We start from the raw sequence: 21,659 nt of genomic DNA, 5'->3' as shown, positions 1-21,659 counted from the left end.
TTCTGAAAAGTAGGCATCTGATTTCTCATTCCATTGCTGGATCAGGGTATTTATGCCTGAAAAAAGTTTGCTGGCTTCCCTTTCATCTAGAAACTGAGATACTATGTCAGCTATGATTCTTCTAAGTTCCAAAAGAAGATTCTGAGGGAGACTGCTGCTGCTAAACCATTGCTCAAGTATCTGGCAGATTGAATGCAAAATAGTTAGAGAATCAAAGCTTTCCTATACAGATAGTACACAGAATTTGCATGTCTTTAAAAAAAATCACACAATTAACAATTATAGTAAAATTTCTCCCAAACAATGAAATGACTGACCTTAAAAGGTTGATTTTCAGTACAGTTTTGACTGACTTGCAAATTGGCAACGTTTGATCATACAGAGAGCTAACCTCCTACATATTGCTGTCTCTTTCCAAAGACCCAAGAATCGTAAAAAGATGGCCTGAGACTGAAACCAACCAAAAGCCAACCTCCAGTCTCAAGCTTCCTTTACCAGAATTCTGCCTATACTGCCAACACAATGGAAGCCAGCAAACCTTAACATTTCTGGGGGTCCATCTCACAAAGAGATGGTGAAGGGACCTACATGTTCCCATTGTGTAGCCCAGAATAAGGCATACCGAGGCCTGGCCAAGCCTCCTGACTGCTCTCCTACATATCATTACCTTTTTTTTTTTTTTAAATGCCAAGTGGATAAAACAGATTTACTCTTAAGTGAACTCCAGCTACCCTAGAAAATTCATAGTGACTAGCAGCTTACAGTACTTCAAGATGCCATCGTCAGAATGTCAACCCTTGCTAAGAGTTTTGAAATCATGGCTGAAATTATTACTGGATTTTCCTACATAGGAATTAGTGCATTATTTTTGGCAATCACATTAAACTATTATTTCAAGTCATCATACAGCAGGGAAACCTTTATCAAAGGCTACATTTTTGAGGAAATACACAGGAAACTCTACATGCTTTATTTAGATAATATTGCAAAAATCTCCAGAACAGCTTGATACAGCTTAATATTTTTTAATGGAAAAAAGCCCCATATGTAGCATAAAAACAAATATCAGTGTTAAGTCAACTAGGTGTTTTCCTTAGGAAACATCTGAATGTTTTATCCTTTTTTCCGTGCAACTACACATATGTCATTATAGAGACTGTAGGCCAAGCTGTTCTGCCAGATCAGAATGCTATACTGGAGTATTCCTTTTATCCCTTTCAACCTTCTTCAGCCACTACTGCCAGAGACAGTGAAGGGGAATTAAAAATAAATTAATTATTCATTAATTATCAGTGGAGGCCTCCAGCCATCTTTTAGTTTTGCTCAACATTCAGTCTCAGGTGGGACAGTAAATGGATCTTCCCTCTGCCAGCTCTCTTCAGGGCAGTATATTTCACTGTATTCCCTATAACATTGCAAAGCTGAATTTCAGTTAATGAGAAAATCTGATTAAGTGGACACATGGTGATAGATTATACTTCCACTGAAATAATTCCTTATAAGGATTACTTCATCTTATTAACAAGATGATAAAAGTTCATGAAAATAGCATTCAAGAGAAAACTCACATCTTTTAACTGAGTTACTGCTGATAGCCTGCATGCAAAAATTACAGATTCAATCTATTATCTTATTAAAATGTACCTGTGTATAAAGTCTGAGCTTGCTGACAGCATGAACAAGATACAGTTTGGCCTCATGCCGTGCAGAAATGCAGCCCTGTCCATTATTTTCTTTGTTTGCTTCATCTTCTGGCACACTGGACAGAGCAGAGCATACAAACTGCTCCAGTGTCTCTCCTGTGGGAAACTGGCAGGGACATATGAAATTAATGAGTATCTCAAGAGAGCTGCTGAGTGTTATCTCTGCTATCAACTTACTTATCTAGCAAAAAAAAAAGAATATCACATACCCTTCTTCAGTGAGAACAAAGCCCATTTAAGCCATCCTCATATTCTGAGGGCATATACTTCAAAGTATTCCACATGCAGACTGTTGTACAAAATACCAGTGGCCCCATTAAGGTCCTCACAAAACAGGCAGAATGAGGAGACTTGTATATGCAAGGAATTTTCACCATGTAGCTCCACCAGTGTTGCTACTTGTACAGTAATTTGCAGACTGGTGCTGAACTAACTTGACTATGATACAGTAAATCTACAGCAGAATAACTATGTTGGAACAACTTAACAAATATAAAAATTATGGATAAAAAAAGCATTTAGTACAATGATACAACTCAACCAAAGACCACGTGCAGCAGACTAGTTTTAAATTGAAGTTGGTGGGTTTCAATAGAGCGGCTGAGAGATCAGAATTTTTTCCTTATGGACTGATTTTTAAATCTTGTGATGAAATATTTATTATTTTCAATCATATAAATATTATTAGAGTGTAAAAAATAGTTCCATTCATTTTAATTATTATTATTATTACTGTCTTTCCGAGATATTTCACATCCTAACTCCTTCCAATTTTGACCAGAGAATTTATAAACATTTTCACAGATGTTTTGACACCAAACAAAATGGAGCATTAGATGCAGAACTGAAGTGCCCAAAACAAACATTATCCAGGCTTCCATCTTTCCTTTCATACGTTTTGATGGTCTTCAATGCTCTAACACAAGCATAAAATATTAAGATATTAGCATAAATAACTAGTAAGTGAGTAGCCTGGGATTTCACAGTCAATCATGGCTACCAAGCTGCAGTTGAATTCAGTTCAGTTGATCAAACCAGCCATTCAAAAGTCAAGGGATTTTTAGAATTTATCCCTTTGTTTAAATCAACTATTTTTACAATAAGCTCTTCTGGAATATAACTCTAAGCTCCGTCTGGCAAAGAACAAACAGATTTCCCATAACTATCAATATGTTCTACTAGAAAAAACTGCAGACTTAAGTAGAAATGGAAGAGATGTTTTGAGATTTCTGTAGTTCAAAAACCAAAACACCACAACAGACCACTTTGATCTAGAAGATAGGTTAGAAACTCCTCTCTGAGGAAAGAGATTTTCTTCTAAATTTGATACATCACCAGTATATTTGATTAAGCCCCACTGAGACAACTCAGTCAAGTATATTCATATCAAGACTGCACAACTGAGAAAAAAAGATTTTTTATATGCTTTAATTTATGCACAGAATAGACAGGCATTCTTTATTCAGCAAACCAGATGAAAAATGCCACCAGCCAAGCTAATCCTAGTACATACAGATCCAGAATTTGGTTTAACGGCTTAGTGGAACAACCCTCAGAATTCTCTACGGGATTGGATAATACATCTGGGACTCTGCCATACTCCACTGTGACTTCAGAGAAGTGTAAATTCATTAATGTAAACAACTAGACCTATCAGCATCTTCATGTGCAGAAATTTCAGCTGAACCTAAACATATATCTTTTGATGGGAATGAAGCCAGGATACTTAACAGTCTTGTAGCTGCTTCACAAATCTAAGATATGACTACAGATTCTGAAAGGCAGAGAAAATCCCTTCAGGGCACAAATAAACCAAAAATTAAAGAGAAGGACAACACAATTTTCAACTGATTTACCTTTGTTAACTGTGCTGTATAATATAGCAGCTTCTCAACATGAGTACCATCAAAACCAAATCTGGATTCAAGTTCAGCTTTCACTGCAAGTGGATTCCACAAAACATCTCCAAAAGAAAGATTGTATTGAAAACCTGAAAGAAAGGAAACCATCTATTTATGTAATTCCTTCTTTTTTGTTCATGTTGTTTCTTGATGGTTCATACTTGATGAGATCCAAGTACCATGTTCCCAGCTTTTCAGTGGTGTGGGAGCAGAAAGCGTGTATCTGAACACTAATTTCACCAGGATAAAGTCCGTGATTGCACTAGTGATAAGGTCAGTTAATCTGATGGTATTCCAACATTGATATGATGATGGTGAGATGCCTTTTCACAGTGATTGCCAGCAGACCCAGCAGGGTGCCATTCTAAATTGCACATTGTCATGCAAATGTGTGTGTATGGACTGGATATGAATCATTGCCAAGAAGGAGAGGACCAGGGGAATATCAGAAGTCCCAGAGAACTCAAGTTCATCCTCTGTGCAAGGGCTCCAGCACATCACCGTTGTACCACTTCAGCCTTTGTTTTGGCAGGTGAAGAGGGATTTAGACAGCATATTACTCTTAGCCTGACCTTCAGTGCTGAGCACACAGCTGCACCTAGAATCTAATCGTGTGCCCCAGTTTGCCAGTGAAACTTTTTCCTGACCTTTTCTTGAGGAGTTGTCCTGGGGCCAGCCTACCTTCTCCAATTAAACTCATCTCCCATAGTGAAGCAGCAGATGGAGATATGTAGCCCTTCAGCTGAGAGCAGAAGTTATGAGAACAGAAGAATGAAGTTTAAAGTAAGCCAGTCATAATCCTTAACATGCATGTCCAAAACAAGATACTATCCTTCTATCAGATGGAAGAAATTGTCCCTTGTATTTTTTATTTATATTTTCTCTGAAATTCACCACTGAAAGACCATTCTAAACATAATGTATTAGACTAATGTGCTTTGTTTATCAAATAGTTGCCAGAGTTTGATAAAATTTAGCTGTTAGTATTTTAAAGCTGATCAATAAAGAAATGAACTAGGACTACAGCAATATAGTTCAGTTCTTAGACATCAGAAATTCAGCAGAAGATCTGACAGTTACTACTTTTTCATATTCCCAGCATGCTAACCAGATACTTCAAAGAAAATCTGCAGCAAATTTCTTACCTTCTAAGCTCCTATCTTGTACTGATGCCATAGTTAAATTCAGTGCTGTTTTCACCACTTCATAGAAACTTTGGCCTAATGGCGTAATAGCTAAATCCTTCAATGATGCTAAGGTACTGAAATAAAAAAATAAAACAAAAATTAATCTCTCTATACACCCAAATAACCTGAAAGGACTTGCTAGAAAGAGATGACCTTAAAGCAAGTGAAAAATAAAACACTTCTTTTACTGTTGAAAAAATACTTGTTGTTTTATCAAATTAGACTTTTCATGAACAAAACACAAGTTGAGATTTTACAGTTAGAGTTTCACTCAACTTTCATTAAGGAAATGTCTCCTAAGAAACCAATGTCCTCTAAAAAAGAGAGAGAGAGAAAACATGAGAGCATGTGAGCAAAAATATGATCAAAACCACCACAGTCTCCCAATTATCCCCACAAAAAGGCAGAATCAGCACAGAATATTAAGATTTTACTTCCATTCAATCTGCAAGGAAACAAAAAGTATTTTAAAGCAGAAGAACACCTATACTCACAAGAAGTTAAATAAAGCACAGTAACAGAATGCATTAATAAAAGTATATCTACTGAATTTCTAACAGGTTCCAGTCTCAGTCAACTTACTTATGAAACACATTTCTTTGTTAATGTAGCTGTAGCTGTAATTTACTGCTTAAAGCTTATGTCACATTTACCAGTTATTTCCTACAGACTAATCCTCTCTCATTATGCAAATAAGAATCCAGTTTTCCAGAGTGGTTCAGCAGTTTCCAACATATTCAAGAGAGGAAAAAAGAAGAAAAAAGAAAAAAATAACCTAGTCACATAGGTGTGAAAAGTCTCTATTATGTACCTCTGAGAGATATAGCAAGCATGGTCCAGCTCAGAAAGTGGGAGATGTAATTTTAGGAACCTTTCTGCTGGCTAAATGCTGCCTTAGATAAGAATGTAAGATAGTAATACAAAACTAGTCACGAAATAAGCATTGAGCATTGGCATTTGTGGCTTGCTTTCCAAATTGCATTAATGATGAAAAATTTGGTCATTGAAGGGCATCAGAGTCTTAAAAAAGAAAACCAAATTAGCAAGTCACCAAAACCCATATGTAAACATCTGAGTTGCCTTGTATTAATCACTTGTGCAGCCAAGCACCTACACAGCTGTTCATTTACTCCCTTCTCCCACAGGACAGGAAGAAAATAAAAGCAAGGCGTAAAGACGCATGGATCAACCTAGAAATAGTTTAATAAGTGATGCAGAAGCTGTGCATGCAAGTGACATAAAACCAAAAATTCATTCTCCACTTTTCATCAACAGCCAGATGCTTTCTGGGAACCAGGGTCTCCACATGCCTAGCAATTACATGGGAAGACAAACACCATAACCTTTCTTCACTATTGTCCTCTTGTCATTCTCTCCATGCTAAAGCCTCAGGGTAGAGAATTTGCTACTGAGATTATGTTTACAGATTCATAACTTCACCCAGCACAGCAGCCAGTGGTTACTGGGTACTGCTGCTGAAGAAGAAAACAAGTAACCATAAACTTACAATCAAGTTCCTGTTCTATCTCATGAACACTCAGATGCTGAAAGTTGTTTATTTTATTAAGTAGCCAGTGAGAAGCACAGGAATTGCCAATAAAATTTTAAAACAGAGGGCTTTCAAGAATGCAAAAATACTTACTTTTGAATAACCCTTAGAAACTGTGCTGTGGTAGCTAACTCATCTTCTGTAAAAAAGCTGTTCAGTTCAAGACGAGGGAGTGAATGCAGAAAGTTCCAGAAATATGGTTGCCTGTACAGATTTTCTGCTCTAGAAATCATTTTCTCTGCTTCATTCAAATCCATCTTAATGTGGAAAAAAAAAATTACATGCAACACTTCCATTTAATAAAGCAAGTGCCTGTTGTTTCCCCGACCCTCTTGAATTTGAAATCATTTTTCCGGAGTGGAAACATACCACTACCTTTGGTAATATACCACATCATTTTGGTGGTACTTTGAGCTTATGGCAGCTTTGTTTCAGATGTATTTCTTTGCTCTGATGGAAAAATGGAGCTGGAAGAACAGCTAAGGAATCTCTTTCTGCTCAGAAGTGTAACTCTTTCCCAACGAGAAGGATCATCTTTTAGATCTCAAGTACAAGGAACTCTTTAGCCCTGCAATGAATTTCTAAGTCTAGGGTGTAAAGACTGGGGGACTGTCCAAGACAAACCATCCTTGCAAGGTTTGCAGGGGTCTCAAATAATGATTTATAAAAATTAAAGATTAACTGAGATAAAAGTCCTTCTTTTAGGGGACTACACAATAAGATGCCTACGCAAAACAGGGTTTTTTCACAGTCATTTACTATGCAGTCTTTGCTTCTCTAAATTAACGTTTCAGTAGGGCTTTTTTAGATAATGGTGGCATGAGCATAGTTTATACAAGAAAGAAGCTTGTGCATACAAACTCTGTTACTAGTAGTGATTGCCTGCTGTAAACTAAATATTTTCTTAATGTTGAGAAATACATTCTCTCTGTTTTATATTCCATTCTCAAAATTAAATTTGATATTGAAATGTCTCCTTTCAATCAAGTATCTTATGAGCAATTAAAAAATGTTACTATAAAAATGCCATTTAATTTCAAGTTATAAACTGGAAATCTAGGTTTCACAAAGTAGCTGTTACAATCAATCAAACATGGAAATAAAACATTTTAAAATATTTTTAAAGGAAACCAGTGATCTACAAAAAGATAGAAAATTGACAGTAATGGAGATCCATTACTGAATTCAAAGTCATCCCATCTAAACAAGAGCCTCGTCTCTTCAATCTCACTCAATCCTTTTTTTAGGTTTTGGGTTGGGTTTCTATTGTTGCGGGTTTTTTGGTTGGTTTTGCTTGTTTGTTTCTTAAGTAATAATGTTTATTATTTAGGATAAGAGATCCTTGCAAGACATTTTGTAAAATTATTTTATACAGCTGCACATGGTCTGGCAGATGCACTTTTATATTGTTCCTAATGTATGGTTAGCCTTCAAATAGTTGTGGATTTTAGCTACTAACAACCTAGGCTGGTTTAAACCAGTAATCTAGTATCCACCAAACCTCTATCAAATTTCAAGACATTATTTTTTCCTTCAACCACATACCAATTTTTTTTAAGGATAGCTTACTTAAATCTGACAGGATACAAATTTCTAACCATTATAATAAGGATGCCTTAAAACCCAGAACTGTAATTTAGAAAGACTGTAAAAATACTTACAGAAAGAAAAGTGGTGATGTTATGGAGCCCTGTAAAATCAAATATTTTCCTTTACAGAGAGGCATTATTAACTTCAGAAGAATCAATATTATAAGCAACAGCAAGCAGTGCACAAAGGGTATTTCTACAGAAGTAAAGGCATGTGAAGCAACTAATATCCCAGAAAGGTAGTGATCCATTGGATTTTCTGTGCTTCCTAATACTTATACTATTATCACAAAAACAATTTAAAAGACATGGCTTATCATTCACTTTTCAGTGAGGCAAAATCATCACATCAGCATTAGACAGAAGTACTAGCTGCCGGAAGCCTGGCATGAAAATTACCGTTTCATTGAAATCTAACTGCTTGAAAACCAGCCAGAAAGGCAGGATAGGGTTAGGTTTTAAATGTCCACCTGCTACAGCAGTGGTGCTGGCAGTATGGGTGGGAATAGAAGAGGTGCATCATACCCCGGTATTTCCAGTCTCGCTGTTTCAGTACAAGACTGAAGGTCACAGAGGGTCACCAGGTATGAGCTACTGAGGTTCTCCATCTCTACACTATTTAGTATAACAGAAACATAGCCGCATAAACTGCTTTTCAATACAGTTAGACCAAGTAACCTCGTACTCAGATTATTAATCCTTATCTTTTAGCCTTTCCCCTCACAGTGTTTTCTTAGCTTTCAAGTAGTACAAGGGCAGAGTTTTAGAAAGTTAACTTTTTTTTTCTGATAACTTTGATTGCCAAAATGATATTAATCATAAAAGTGGGGTTTTTTTCAGACCAGCTTAAATATTAGTTTGCTAATTTTATTTTTAATATAAGAATATTCTTTTGTTTGACGATTTTCACTATTTGATAGGAAAAGAAAAAGATTTTAGAAAGATCGCACCTTACCTGAAAATCTTGTGTTTTCTTCCCACAGCTTTTCTAAAGCCATGGCTTTCTCTGTAGTATCCATAAATTCCTTTGCAAGTTCTTCTATCTCTTTCATGAAGTCTAGATCAGGTCCAGTCACCTTCTCTGGACCACTTTGGGAGCTTGCAGTAGTTTTTGGCAAAAAGAAAAGGGATAGGTGAGGTAATTACAAACTGGAAGCAAATAGATGAAAATTGTGTATCCAACCACAGTAGTATTCAGATTTTTTTTTAACTCTTATGCATTTATACATCTTCTATTTAGTTTGATTCATCAGCATGCAGGTTGCTATAGTGAGTCTCAAAGTCTCAAGAAAGAGGGCAATGAAAAATTGCTGAGCTCATCCATGCCAGGAACCCAATTCTGGCAGCAGCCAAGGACAGACCTATACAAAGAAGTCTTTGATATTTCTGAACACACTCAACTTTTCTTCTCTAGGTGATCATGCATTCAGGTGATGGTTCTCTGATGAGAAAGTTCAAGCTTTCCTATTGCATCTAAGGCAACAGTTTGGTTTTTTCATATATATACAGCAACCTATAAAAACAGTGTCTTATTGTCACTACTGGCTTTTTCTCTGATTTTAGCTTACAGCCATAGTCCTGGTAAATGTTATCTCTGCCACTATCTGGTGACTAACTTAATAGCACAACAACTTTCTAACAATACTTTCAAACGAAATCAGAAGTCAGAGACATTTACACATCTCTTTAGAGGACAAAATTACTTAGACTCTCCTAAGACACCATAAACAATGGAATAATTATATTTAGCCAGCTACTAGGGAGTTGAATTCTATATTCTCTTATAGAAAATTCAAGTGATTTTAAGTTATATCCTGTCTAGCAAAAATATTGCTATTTTTCAATAGAATTACTATTAACTGTCACAGAATCATAGAACGGGTAAGGTTGGAAAGGACCACAGTGGGTCATCTGGTCCAACCTCCCTGCTCATGTAGGGTCATCCCTGCTTGAGCACACGACACAGGATTGTGTCCAGTCAGTTCCTGAATATCTCCAATGAGGGAGACCACAGCCTCTCTGGGCAATCTGCTCCAACACTTGATCACCCACACAGTAAAGAACTTCTTCCTCATATTCAGGTGGAACTTCCCACACATCAGTTTCCGCCTGTTGCCTCCTGTCCTACCCCACTTACAAAAATATAATAAAGAGTTACATTCCTTTCTTGTAAAGCTTGTATGTCAATACTTGCTTTCAGCACAACTTTTACTCACTGAAAGAAAAGCCTAATGAGATAGATTCACAAACCAAAGCAAACTATCAGCAACAACTTTCTGAGTCTCCCATTTCTCTTTCTCTCTTTTCTTGATCTTATTTGATCAGACACCCACAGAAGTGTCTGCAACTTTAGAATAAGGGATAAAAAGAAAATTTAATCTTAAAACAATCAAGCTCTTGATTGTTTCAGTACAGCTTATTTTTATCTCAACTTGGCTGACAGCCGGTAGGGTTTTGTAAAATACTTTCAGCATCCTCAAATTTCAGTGGATTAAAGGCAGAACAATTCTTTACCACATTTTTTTTCCCTTTTTAAATGGAGTTTTGAAAAGCAGGTTTCTTCAGTCCAGAAGGAGGTTTTTATGATGATTAAAAGCTGCACATTAGATATTGCCTTTGAAAACTACCATATAAATTCCAATATTACTAACAATCCCACTGCCTGAAATTTTAGACAGTTAAGAACACTGATGTTTGGCAAAGAGCTGGAACACTAACTATATACTGAAAATTTCCTAGCACTCTACTTTTTGAGCATGAACAGGTGGCCAGAATAACAATAACCAGTCAGAACTTTAAAAAAACAGAACTCTAGCTCAGTTTCCACAGGATTTTCCACACATTTTGATTGAGGACTTTGTGTGGTTTGGGGCAGGGGGAGGTTTGTTGGGGTTGGTTGGGGTTTTTTTAATACTTGCTGAACTTAAAATTGATGACTAAACTCTTTTAACAAGGTCACTTAAAATAATAATGAGTATTCAGAGAATTGAAGCAGTATTTCAAACCACACAGTTCTCCCTCCAAACTAGACACAAGCCTTGTATCCCCATCTACAGCTCTCCCTGTTTTAGAAGCATTGCAAACAACAATGCTCGAGGCTACCTTGCTCACACAGGAACACACAGCTGAACTCAGTGCTGTCTCCAGTGTTGCTGGTGCTGCCCAGCCTCCCTGTCAGCAGCAGAGGTCACAGGTAGCAGTGACAGGGGAGTTAAAAACTCCCTTCTTCCCCCCCTCCCCAATCACTGATTCTGCTGCACATTGGATCTTCAATGCTTGCGTTGATAAGGATCAGGGAAACAAAAAAACCCACCCTCTTGGCATCTAATTTTTTGTGCTTTAGCCACCTGTTTGAGACATAGCAGAACACAACGGACACAACAGGTTGAACTTACACTCAGCTGGGCTTTCAGTATTCCCAGGTTTGAGGACTAGGAAAACAACCTCCTGCCCTGTGAGAGGTCCCATGGAGTACATGGGGCAGGGGAAATAGGACTGGGGAAGATACACAGACCAGGATCATCAAAGAAAACAGGTGGCAGCACTTGGTGGCTCTGAAGAGTTACAGGTTGAAATGCAGGGAAAAGCAAGTTGATGGTGAAACTGGAGAGGGAGCTGGGAAACAGTAGGGGGCTGTAGATATCTAGGGTATGGCAGCAGGACCAAACCCCAGGCATAAGAACCAGCTATTACAGAAAGAAAGGCAGGATGTCCAGTCTGAAAGATCCATAGAAATGCCACATTCCCAAGCACAAGCCTCTCAGCAGGACAAGAGCAGCTGTTTGTGAGCTATTAGCTTTACGGGGATTTACAGGACAGCAGTGGCTGCCCTGCCCCTCTTTTATGGTAATTGCCACAGCTCTTCCTCTGGTTACCCTTGGAGTTGAGCACAACCTCTTTTGCAAGGTGAATTGGCAAAAGGCATGATATTGGTTGTCACGCTCAGTTTTACGAAACAGATTGAAATATTAAAGAGGTTTTTATTTCACCATCTTGCCAGAAAGATAAGAAACTAGACTTCAAAACCAGATGCAGGGGTGGTCAAGGCAAACATTTTTCAGGCACTGTGCCAACAAAAATACTTAGTTGTTGTACTGCTGCTTTCCCAAAGAGTCTACAGTGTGTGCTTTCCGGAGCAGAAGGCAATATTAACTCCCTTTTGTGTGCGTGTGTAAAGGAAGTCCAGCAACAGTTCCCAGGAAGTTCCTAGCAGTAGTTGTTAGGAACAATAAAGAGGACAAGCAAGGGATGACAAAAAGAACAAAAGGAGGAAGCCTATAATTTGTATAAGAGGACATACATAATTAGAAGTGGGATGTTAGGAGAAGGTGTTTGTGTGTATATATATATATATATATATATATATATAATTTCATTATCGTCCATGCTACCTCTTCCCTTAATTGTGCATTTCCACAAATTTCATGAGTACAGAAATCAAACTAAAGACATACATTGGTAAAAGTTTTGAACATGACAAAATGCTGCAAAAGAGCAAAAAGACTCTGCAATCTCTTTGATCATGTAAGAGCAATTGTCATTTCCAAAAGCCATGACTCAGAAACGCTAATTCTGTCCAAATTACTAAGTTGCTCAGGATGACAATAAGAACTTTTCAGAGCTCATCTGAAATCTCAGCTATGATATGAAATGCCATTTAGACTGGTGATTTTCATAAGCCTCTCAGCAAACTCCTGTCTCAACCTCACCCCTGTCACCACATTGAAAATTCCTCTCTGAAACTGCAAAGCCCCAGCTGTGCTGGCTTCCATTCTGCACCATCTGAGAACAGCCTGGAGGCATGACATCTCCATCAACACCAATACACATGCTGGAAAGCGACAAACTGCATGTCTGTCACAGAAAGATCTTTCCCCTCCATGTTGCATACACTTACAGCCTTTGTAAAATGCAGTGGACCAAAATATATAAAGAAACAAAAAAAGTGTTCTTAATTGGCTATAAAATGGAGAAAACTCATGTTTAAATTTCCTTTTCTCCCCAACTCTCTGACAATCTATAAGAAAGATCACAAAATTTGCTTCTGTTTTTGTTTTGCAGTTACACAGCCCAAGACTACAAAAACTGGCCCAGACCTCATAGAACTACTATTTAGTAAGTTGCTGCATACAGCTATCTTGCAGAATTATTTCTTTTGTCAGTGGAAGATACACATCATTAAGGAAAAATCTGACCCTTTAAGCAAGTCTTATGTAAATACTATCACTGATGCTTAGACTTTCCTTGATTTTGTTTTTCTACACCTGTTCTTGTACATGAGGTCTCCTGATGCTACTCCACCAGAGAACCACAGAAGACTGGGTATTGATGAAACAAAAGTTTTAGACCAGTAAGAAGAAAGGGACTGGTGTGAGCAGGGCTGCATCAGGAGAGGGGCCAAGATGAGATAACTCTGGAGGAGTCCATGCCCTCACCAGTAGTGCACCCTTCCTAGGACCCCAGCCAGTAGGCAGACCTAAGGGTGTGTTACAGACTCCAGAAACCGCCCTAACACAGCAGGATGACCCCAGGAGCCCAGTATGGTGCAAAAAGAGATAGAGCTGCCACGTGGTTATGAGTGGCCCACTCAGCAGAAGTGCCAGAGACAGAACCAGGGCTCCCCCACACCTACTGGGTGAGGCTGCTCAGGCTGCTGCTACTTGTAGATAAATAAAGAGAAAGAAACTGATGTCCTTAGAGATAACATATTAGAGTCTTGTTTTCATGACCTTTGTAGTTCTAAGTCTGAGAAAGCATAAACTTAATCATCTTTTGGGTATTGAGAAGTATAACACACACAGAACTAGGAGTTCTACATCCAGAGACAAAGCCCCACCACGTTCTTCAAGATTTGCAGTGGAATTCAGAGTACTGGGAAGACAATATGGTTCCATGCACATGCACAGAAACATGTTGGTATACAGCCATAGGATTCTGTGCTGCGTGGCTTTTATCTTATTTGCATTTTCTCAATTTTATGCTGTGCTCCACTAAGATGAGATGGGGAGTCGAACATTCTGGAAAGAGCAGGGGAAAAAAGTCCTTCGCCATGACAGCTCTTAATAGTTCCTTACTCCTCTCCTGAGGTACCACTGGTGTATCAGGCTAGGGAATCACACCAGTGAGCTGGCAGTCAGCAGTTTTTTCAGTGGCTTAAGAGAGGAGCAAAGAGCAAAGCCATGGAGCTGTTGAAAAATTGATGCCTTCTGAGGCATCAGAGGAGGAAGCAGAACTTGCTGCAAATCAGAGTCAAAAAGGTAGTTGTAGTCTTCACCTGGCTCACCTTCTCACCACATCACAGGCTGTTTCTTGAAGCGACAATAAGGGCATGGCCTGCACCAGGATGACTTTACCCCTGGCTCAGCTCCCCTCTTAGAGCAGCCCTGCTCAGGTTTCTTACTGACAAAACTATTTTGGTGGTTTATGGCTTCCATGAAGGTTCCAACAGTAGTCATAAAACTACTTTCTTCCAAAGACGACTAATGCGTTTCAAACTGATAGCAACAATGTGGTACACACTGTGAAAACAAATGGGTTAACTGTCTGCGCAAACTATGCACAGCCTTTGACATACCCTTAATAAATGCAATGTTGTTGACACACAAAAAAAAGTCCCCTTATCAAATTTATTATTTAAAATAAATCCTCAAAGGGAAGATAATTAATACTACTGTTCCTATGCCACCCCATCTTTCCAGTCAACAGGGACGTTGTAGGATTCAGTTATGTTTGGCTGCTCAAGCTGACAGTCTGTTTTCCTAAGGCTGTTGGCAGTAAGCATAAGTCAGAGCAGCCCTGTGGTTGATTTAATTTATACTGATGGACCTGGTGGAACAGACTGACCTCAGAATGAACTTCATCCTACCTTCTGAGCCTTTTTCCTTACCCAGGCTATACGTTACTCAGTGTAGCCTATTGAGTGTATAAATATGATACATGCATGCATTTTATTTTTCAGTTGAAACTTGAAAGACACTGAATAATTTCCCCAATTCTTAAGTAGGTCTAATACTGCCCCCCGGAGATTCTTTCCTGCTTTTCTTTTGAGCTGAAATATAATTTGGGCAGTTCAGTCAAAGCAGTGTAAATAATCATGCAGAGAAGTCAATATAGTTCATAGTTTCTAGAGGTTTAACACACTTAGATGGCATCTGGACTAGTGATACGAATAAAAAAAATCCTTTCAAGAAACTATTTTTTAAAAGGCCAACAATTATTGTAACTCCGTAACCCAGGAATATAGTGCTGCCACTACAAGTAACAGGCTCCAGGCTCAGTACTGAGTTTGCAAGACCATGGCACAGAGGTTTGCCACATTTGCTTTGTCTAAACTTGTCTTAATAAGCCTGCAGTTTTGTTTTTGACTTGGATTAGTTTTCTTTTTTTTTTTTTTTTTCTGGCCATATGACTACAAGCTATTTGCTTTACTTTCATTTGTCATTGTATAGTGCCACCATAGTTTTATATAAATAGAAGTAACAAGTGACCATTCAGTGCAGAACAAGATACTTATGATTAACAAAACAGTGCAGAAGAACACAGGCCCAGTATAAGAGTAAAAGCCTTGAGAAGTGGGGACATAGGATGCACTGTGCTGGAATACGAGTCTGGGATGATAAGAAAAGGGGCACAGGTGATTCCAAGTACACCATGCCTATAAACAGTGCTCATTTAAAATGCAAAACTATCACTGGACAAAGCCAATTTATACTTATCAAGTAAAAAAAAAAACTAGATAGCTAACAAATGTAAAAGATACCATACACATTTAGGTGTACCACATAAATTTAGATGTATCATAGAGAGGAAAATAAATGGAGAAAAAACAAGGTATAAAAGCACATCAGTAAACATAAGTGACCCCAAGTACACTCCAGAGGGAAAAAGCAGCTATCAACACCACATTCCTCCAGGCAAAGGTCTACAGACTTGCAGTAACAACCTCATCACCACCCAGCTGCAGCCACTGACGTTATGACCCAGAGCTGCAGTGGAAAGGTGAGCATAATGCCAGGGACAGGACTAGAAACTAAGTGGTCATGTGACAATTTTAACTGTATTACTATTATTCTTAAGAAAATTTTTGGCAAGGGGTATTACCATGCTACTGGTATTTCTGTCTGTAAGTATTTTGTGTAATAACTCGACTAATGGTGATTGGCGGCTTAAACTGTTAAAATTTCAATTCTACTAATAAATTATTGCTTTATGTACAAGATGTTTACCTATAAGCAAGATTTATTTTGCCCAGTCCTATGCTAAATCAACAGTTTCTACATAAACAAATAACTAGAATACATCATCGAAATCAAACTTATGGCCTATTACTGTGATACTGAAGCTTTCCAAACTTGCTGCACGTCGAATTTATTGCTACCTATAAACCTCTACAATAATAAACCATAAATATTTGATGGTCTGACATGCTTGCCTGGCTCAGACATCTAAGATCTTTTGGTAGATATTCTCAGTTTTCTAAGAATAACATACATATAAAAATGCACATATTCTGATTAGCTCACCCTAATTTAACTTTATTATATATTTTGAAAGGTTGTTTGTGACTACATCCTTCAGAAAATTTGCCTAAATGCCTTTGTATCTCAGGGGTTTTTTACACTTTTGAAGTAGATAAAATCACTACATTTCTTTAAGAAAAATTCCAAATTCAAATTAATTTTTTTCTTTCTGCCTTCTGGGATCCTGATTTAAGGCCTTGTTATGGATAACTTCTTTCAAGTTCTTTTTTATTACAGGGCTTCTGCTGTTCTTTTTTGTTCTTTGTGAGTATTACTTAAAAATTGTCCATGTTTTGCTTTTCTGTGTTGACTTCTCACACCGTGTATGCTCCTAAACTATTCAAAGTTTAAATCCACATATGATATACTTTTGGTGCTCATGTAATAAAGGACTTTCTAAGGAAGGATAAAATTATGCTCTCATATGGCAGCAGTGAAGAGCAAGAATATGACAAGGTACCACTATAAACAGTGTTCATTATTCAGTTAGAACATCAAATGCCCAAGAAAGGCAAACAAAATTAGGAAGAGGCATGACTAAGGCCTCACATCTTTTGCATTCATAAAGACACTCAAGGAAACTTTTAGCACAGACTAGCAATGTTCCTATTTCCCTGTCCACAAGGCAGGAACAACCTTTGCTGCAGAAAAAGATGCACTGTGATACTGACAGCTCTGTCGAATTCATATGACTTACCGAAAGCGGTTGTTTTCCTGTGCTGTGTAGCTAGTGTTCTTGCATCTCGAACCAACATTACAGAAAAGGGTTCTCATGAAAGGATAAAGGCCCCGACTTGGTAAATCACGAGCTTCTAAGTAACCTAAAACCAAGCAGCGGCAGAATCAAGGCCATTGACATGGCAGTTGCAAACTGTACCACCACACTGTGTTCACTTCTCCTAAACAGCACCTTTGTTGCCTGAAAGTGATGAAGTTGTATCAATGGTAGGTGTCCCATTTAAGAAAAACTCAGTCACCACAGAAACCACAGAGTAACCTTTATGTTAGACTGTGATAACAGGGTATATACGACATATAAGAGCAGTCTTTGAAAAGCTCAATTTCCTGGTAGTAGCACTATTGCAATGTCATATGCTTGCTAGCCAAAAATGATGTGTGACTTGGATTAGAATATAGACTTCTTCACAAAACTATATTTTCTCACAGGCTTTCATAAAATGAAGGAGCTGGTATTCAGCAATGTCTGAACATACATCCATCAAGACTATCTAAACAGCAGCTTTTCCACATCTCTGGAATTATCCATATCTCTCCATAAAGTAAATGTATATACTGCAGGCTAGGTTCTCTGCAGTTATTTCACTCTATACATCTAGAATTGTTTTACCAAATTGATTTTTAATAAAGCTAAAGATGGTTTATTTCCATTTTACTGACATTGGTGAATAATAGAATAATAAACTGAATAGATTATAATATCATAAGTAATTTTTCTAAATGAAATTAATGTTTTACAAGATAAAAGTAAAAAGAACTTTATTAAGTGAAGTTAGTCATAAGAAGTTCTGAAGTGTTAACGTAAATGGAAGAATTTATTATTTACAAAATAATAATTCTAAATCCCAGGAAGTACGGAAAAGTAAGGTTCATCTTGTCTAAGTGTTAATATCTACTGGAGAATTATCTGTCTCTGAACCAGTTATCTAAAACCCATTACTCAACTGGAAAAAAAATAAATATAACTAAAACCCAAGTAATCCACCTTATATCCAAAATCAATGTCTAGAACTAGTCTGAAAAATCAGAGCTTAAACTTCGTATCTCTCCCATATAAATACAGCTTGCTCAGATCCACAACTAGACACAACTGAACCCCACTTTAGGACTCTTTCCTTTGACTCCACTACATTTAAGTCCCCCATTTTAGGATATCATTAGTATTTGCTAAATCATTCCACAAGTAGGGGCAAGCAAAATAGAACACAAGTGAAATAAAACATACAGTTTTCCTTGTATTTTGGGGGCTCCTGGAAGCGGATTGCAGCTAGAATCAAGAAAAGGACACATGGCCACAGTATTTCAGCAAGAGATAGGACCTGAAAAGGGAAACCAAAACATCATCAGTGTATAGAAAACAGGATTTGGGAACAAAACAGTAAAATTTATATGTCTTTTAATAATTAAAAAAAAAAAATATCCCTTTTACAACTACTTAGGGGAAAGTAAGATCATCAAAGTAAATTAGTAACAGATATTTCTATTTAAAATCCTTATGACTTTGTGAAATACACTGATCTTAGAACAAAAAAGTAGTTTCCACTTCTATTTATAGTGCTAGTAGGACACAAATGCCCAAGCAGATTGCACAGAAATAAAAAGCACAAAGACCCAATCGTCTTGATTTTCAGCAACAGAAAGGAAGGAATCGCCATTCAGCCAAGTTTTAAAAGACTTCTAGATTCACTGATAACAGTGCTAGGAAAGTGTGAACAGCGAACTCGGGTAACAAAAACACAGCCGAAATGACAGCCATGCTGAGGATCTCCCATTAGAGGCTATTAACTTCCCTGAAGCATACTAGGGATTTTATTTCTAAACTGCCAGAGTCGAACAAAATCCCATTGAGGAAGTGATTGCTAAACTTGGGTATGTAGGAAAAATGCCTGAGAACAGTAACATAATACTTAAGAACAAAATCCAGTGTCAGAGTCTTCCCTGTGGAGAAGGACTTCTCTGCTGAACACGGGGCAAGGAACTAAAGGTTTCCTGAAATTTAGGGCAATGGCCATTTATCTAAACTGATCACACACAATACAGAAGACAACATACAATAAAGGAGACAACAAAAGAAAAGCAAGGCTGGTGCTTTAAAATTTTTATGGATCAGCAAGGGCTGACTGCTCCCCAAGGGGCAGGGATCCATGCTGGCAACACCAGCCAGTAGGGCAGGAGACCCATCCCAGGAACTCCCAAGGGGAGCGGGGCAGGCTCCGCCATTGCAGCCAGTCAACACTGGAGTTCAGATCTTCAGTCAGTGTCCATGGTCATGGTCAAGCCAGAAAGACAGTGGCCAAGCACAGGGGCTGAGCTGGAAAGCACTGTTCCTCTGGCTTCACCGAGGCAGGAGCAGAGGGCACAGAAACCCCACTTTGTCTGGGCCCTGGGCCCCAGTGAGGCTGCGCAGGGCCACTAAAGCTCAGCAGAGCAGCAGGACCCTGGTGGCATCCTCCTCTACTTGGCATGTTCATCCCGTGCTGTGGAGCAGAGCCATGGTTGCAGGATATTCATGGGCTGTCTGTGGGGAATGGAGCCAGGTGCAGCAGCTGAGGAAAGGGGCACTGCAGAACAGACTGGGAGGGAATGTCACCAGGATGCCCAGGAGGGGCTGGAAAGGGTCCAGGCTGCCCCTGAGGGCACATACCAACACCATATTTCTGTTTTAGGGTAGGCTATATCAGTGGCTACACACTCCAAGGATTTCACAGCATGATTTTAATTTCAAATAGTCCTCTAAATTAAGGTATCAGAACAAGAGAATTTGGGAGCCACCTCTCATCTTTTACCCAGATACAAATTCGGATGGTAATAAATTATTTATTATTAATTATTTCTATTTAAACAATAGTTAAGAAATGCAGTGATAGAAAACTAAAGTAGTACAACTGCCCAGTAGTGTGTATCTCCTGAGCTTCTGGAATCTGTAATTCTGAAGCAAAAGTTTCTGAAACAGAAATGAGAACGGGTCTACAGCATAACTGCAGGTTCTACACAGAAGAATACAAATAGATCCACATGAAGGAGAACAGGAGATACTGAGGAGCCACTTGATGCACACTGATTAAATATACAGAAGTGTTTAGAAATAGAGAAGAACAGCATCTTTCCCACAGAAAATGTCTTGTATTAGAAGACATCACTTGCAATAATTTGGAGAAGAAATTCTCTCTAAATCACAATTTTATTTTGGATAAATATTTCTGGAATTAAAAACTGTGTGTTTATTTAATTAATCCTATCCAAACAGCCAACATGCTTCCTTGTAAAGCCCTAGATCATCGCAGACATGAAATCAATGTCAAACTATTAATTGAAGTGACTCTTTTTTCCCCAAAAAATTTTGTTTCCCTTGAGAAAAGTCAAATCCTTCTATCTTAAATTTTAAAAATCATTACAATCACAGTAAAGGTGAATGACAGCTCATATTTAGGTATCATTTTAATTTTGATTGCTGTCAAACTAGCTGTCACATTCTTCAGCATATTGGAATTTGAAAGGTTCAATTAAGCTTTGTAGAGTGAACAAAAAAGGAAATTTAGAAGTATATGCAATTTTAATACACATTCCCTGCATTCTCTGTATCTAGATTTTGATCAGAGTCATGCAAGCTTTCTTATATTACCAATGAGTACCTGTAACGTGAAGAAAATTGATTTTCACCCTTGTCACTGCTACCAGCACTGCTAGTATCTAAGGTTAATTAAAAGATAAGCTGTGGCTTTTCAAAACTTTTATGAGATTTTCTATCTCTTTTGCAATTTTGGGGGCATTGTTGTATTCAGCCATTTTAGAATTAAAACAACCCATTGTTGTTCTCTACTTGTATTTTCAGCAATTAGATAACCAAAGGTAAAACAAGAACCACTTGCAGCCACCCTGTCCTTACCAATCTGCAGTAAAAAGAGAAAATCAAGAGATACACTCTTTCCAACAGATACTAAAAGATTTAAAATATTCCCTTTTTAATCGTTTTCAAGCACTCACCGGTTGCCTCACACGGCAGAGCCAATTTTTCCAAAACAGAGCCTTGAATTGGTGTACAGTGTGCCCCATATCCTCTTTTCTCTCCTTCATCCACTTGCTGAGTGGCTTCTTAGGGACTTTCTAACTCAGAATCATCTCAAAGCAGTCCAAACGTATTATTCAGAAGCTGATTAATTCCAGAGAATAGTGCAAGAGATTTGCCTGCTTCCTGAGAAAAGATGAGATTATGTTTCTGCCTCTTGCTTTTCATTCGTTGAGAAATCTCATCTTTCCGTCTGCTTCGCAGTGCAATGAACAGTAAGGGGATGGGTTTGTATAAATGCCCTCAGGGTGCTTTACTCCACAGCATACATTCTGCACTTGTTTCTACTTTTCTGGAATACAAATAAATGCAAATGACGGCGGGGCGGGGGGGGGGGGGGGGAAGAATATTTAACATGCATTTGTCTCTCTCTAAAAATGGGTAACTTTCTGTCACTTCAGTGTTTA

The 21,659-nt window shown here is 38.0% G+C and overlaps 1 protein-coding gene across 1 annotated transcript in view; it reads right to left on the bottom strand.

The window, feature by feature from the left end:
• ABCA13 (ATP binding cassette subfamily A member 13) overlaps nucleotides 1-21,257 on the bottom strand; it is a 170,154-nt gene extending 148,897 nt beyond the window's left edge. Inside the window, exons 1-10 of the mRNA XM_027878993.1 lie at nucleotides 21,171-21,257; nucleotides 18,412-18,505; nucleotides 17,146-17,269; nucleotides 8,885-9,027; nucleotides 8,002-8,030; nucleotides 6,434-6,597; nucleotides 4,750-4,865; nucleotides 3,560-3,693; nucleotides 1,645-1,809; nucleotides 38-180 (exon numbers count right to left, since the gene is read on the bottom strand). Coding sequence (XP_027734794.1) covers nucleotides 38-180; nucleotides 1,645-1,809; nucleotides 3,560-3,693; nucleotides 4,750-4,865; nucleotides 6,434-6,597; nucleotides 8,002-8,030; nucleotides 8,885-9,027; nucleotides 17,146-17,269; nucleotides 18,412-18,505; nucleotides 21,171-21,239 — 1,181 coding nt within the window. The 5' untranslated portion in view covers nucleotides 21,240-21,257. The remainder of the gene's footprint in view (nucleotides 1-37; nucleotides 181-1,644; nucleotides 1,810-3,559; nucleotides 3,694-4,749; nucleotides 4,866-6,433; nucleotides 6,598-8,001; nucleotides 8,031-8,884; nucleotides 9,028-17,145; nucleotides 17,270-18,411; nucleotides 18,506-21,170) is intronic.
• Between the last annotated feature and the right edge of the window lie 402 nt (nucleotides 21,258-21,659).

This window comes from Empidonax traillii, unplaced genomic scaffold, assembly GCF_003031625.1.
Source record: "Empidonax traillii isolate 1590-97213 ecotype Southwest subspecies unplaced genomic scaffold, ASM303162v1 scaffold48:size2401408, whole genome shotgun sequence".
Lineage (NCBI taxonomy): Eukaryota > Metazoa > Chordata > Aves > Passeriformes > Tyrannidae > Empidonax > Empidonax traillii.
Note: the sequence above shows the minus strand (reverse complement) of the source record. Positions and strands in the feature narration are given on the sequence as shown.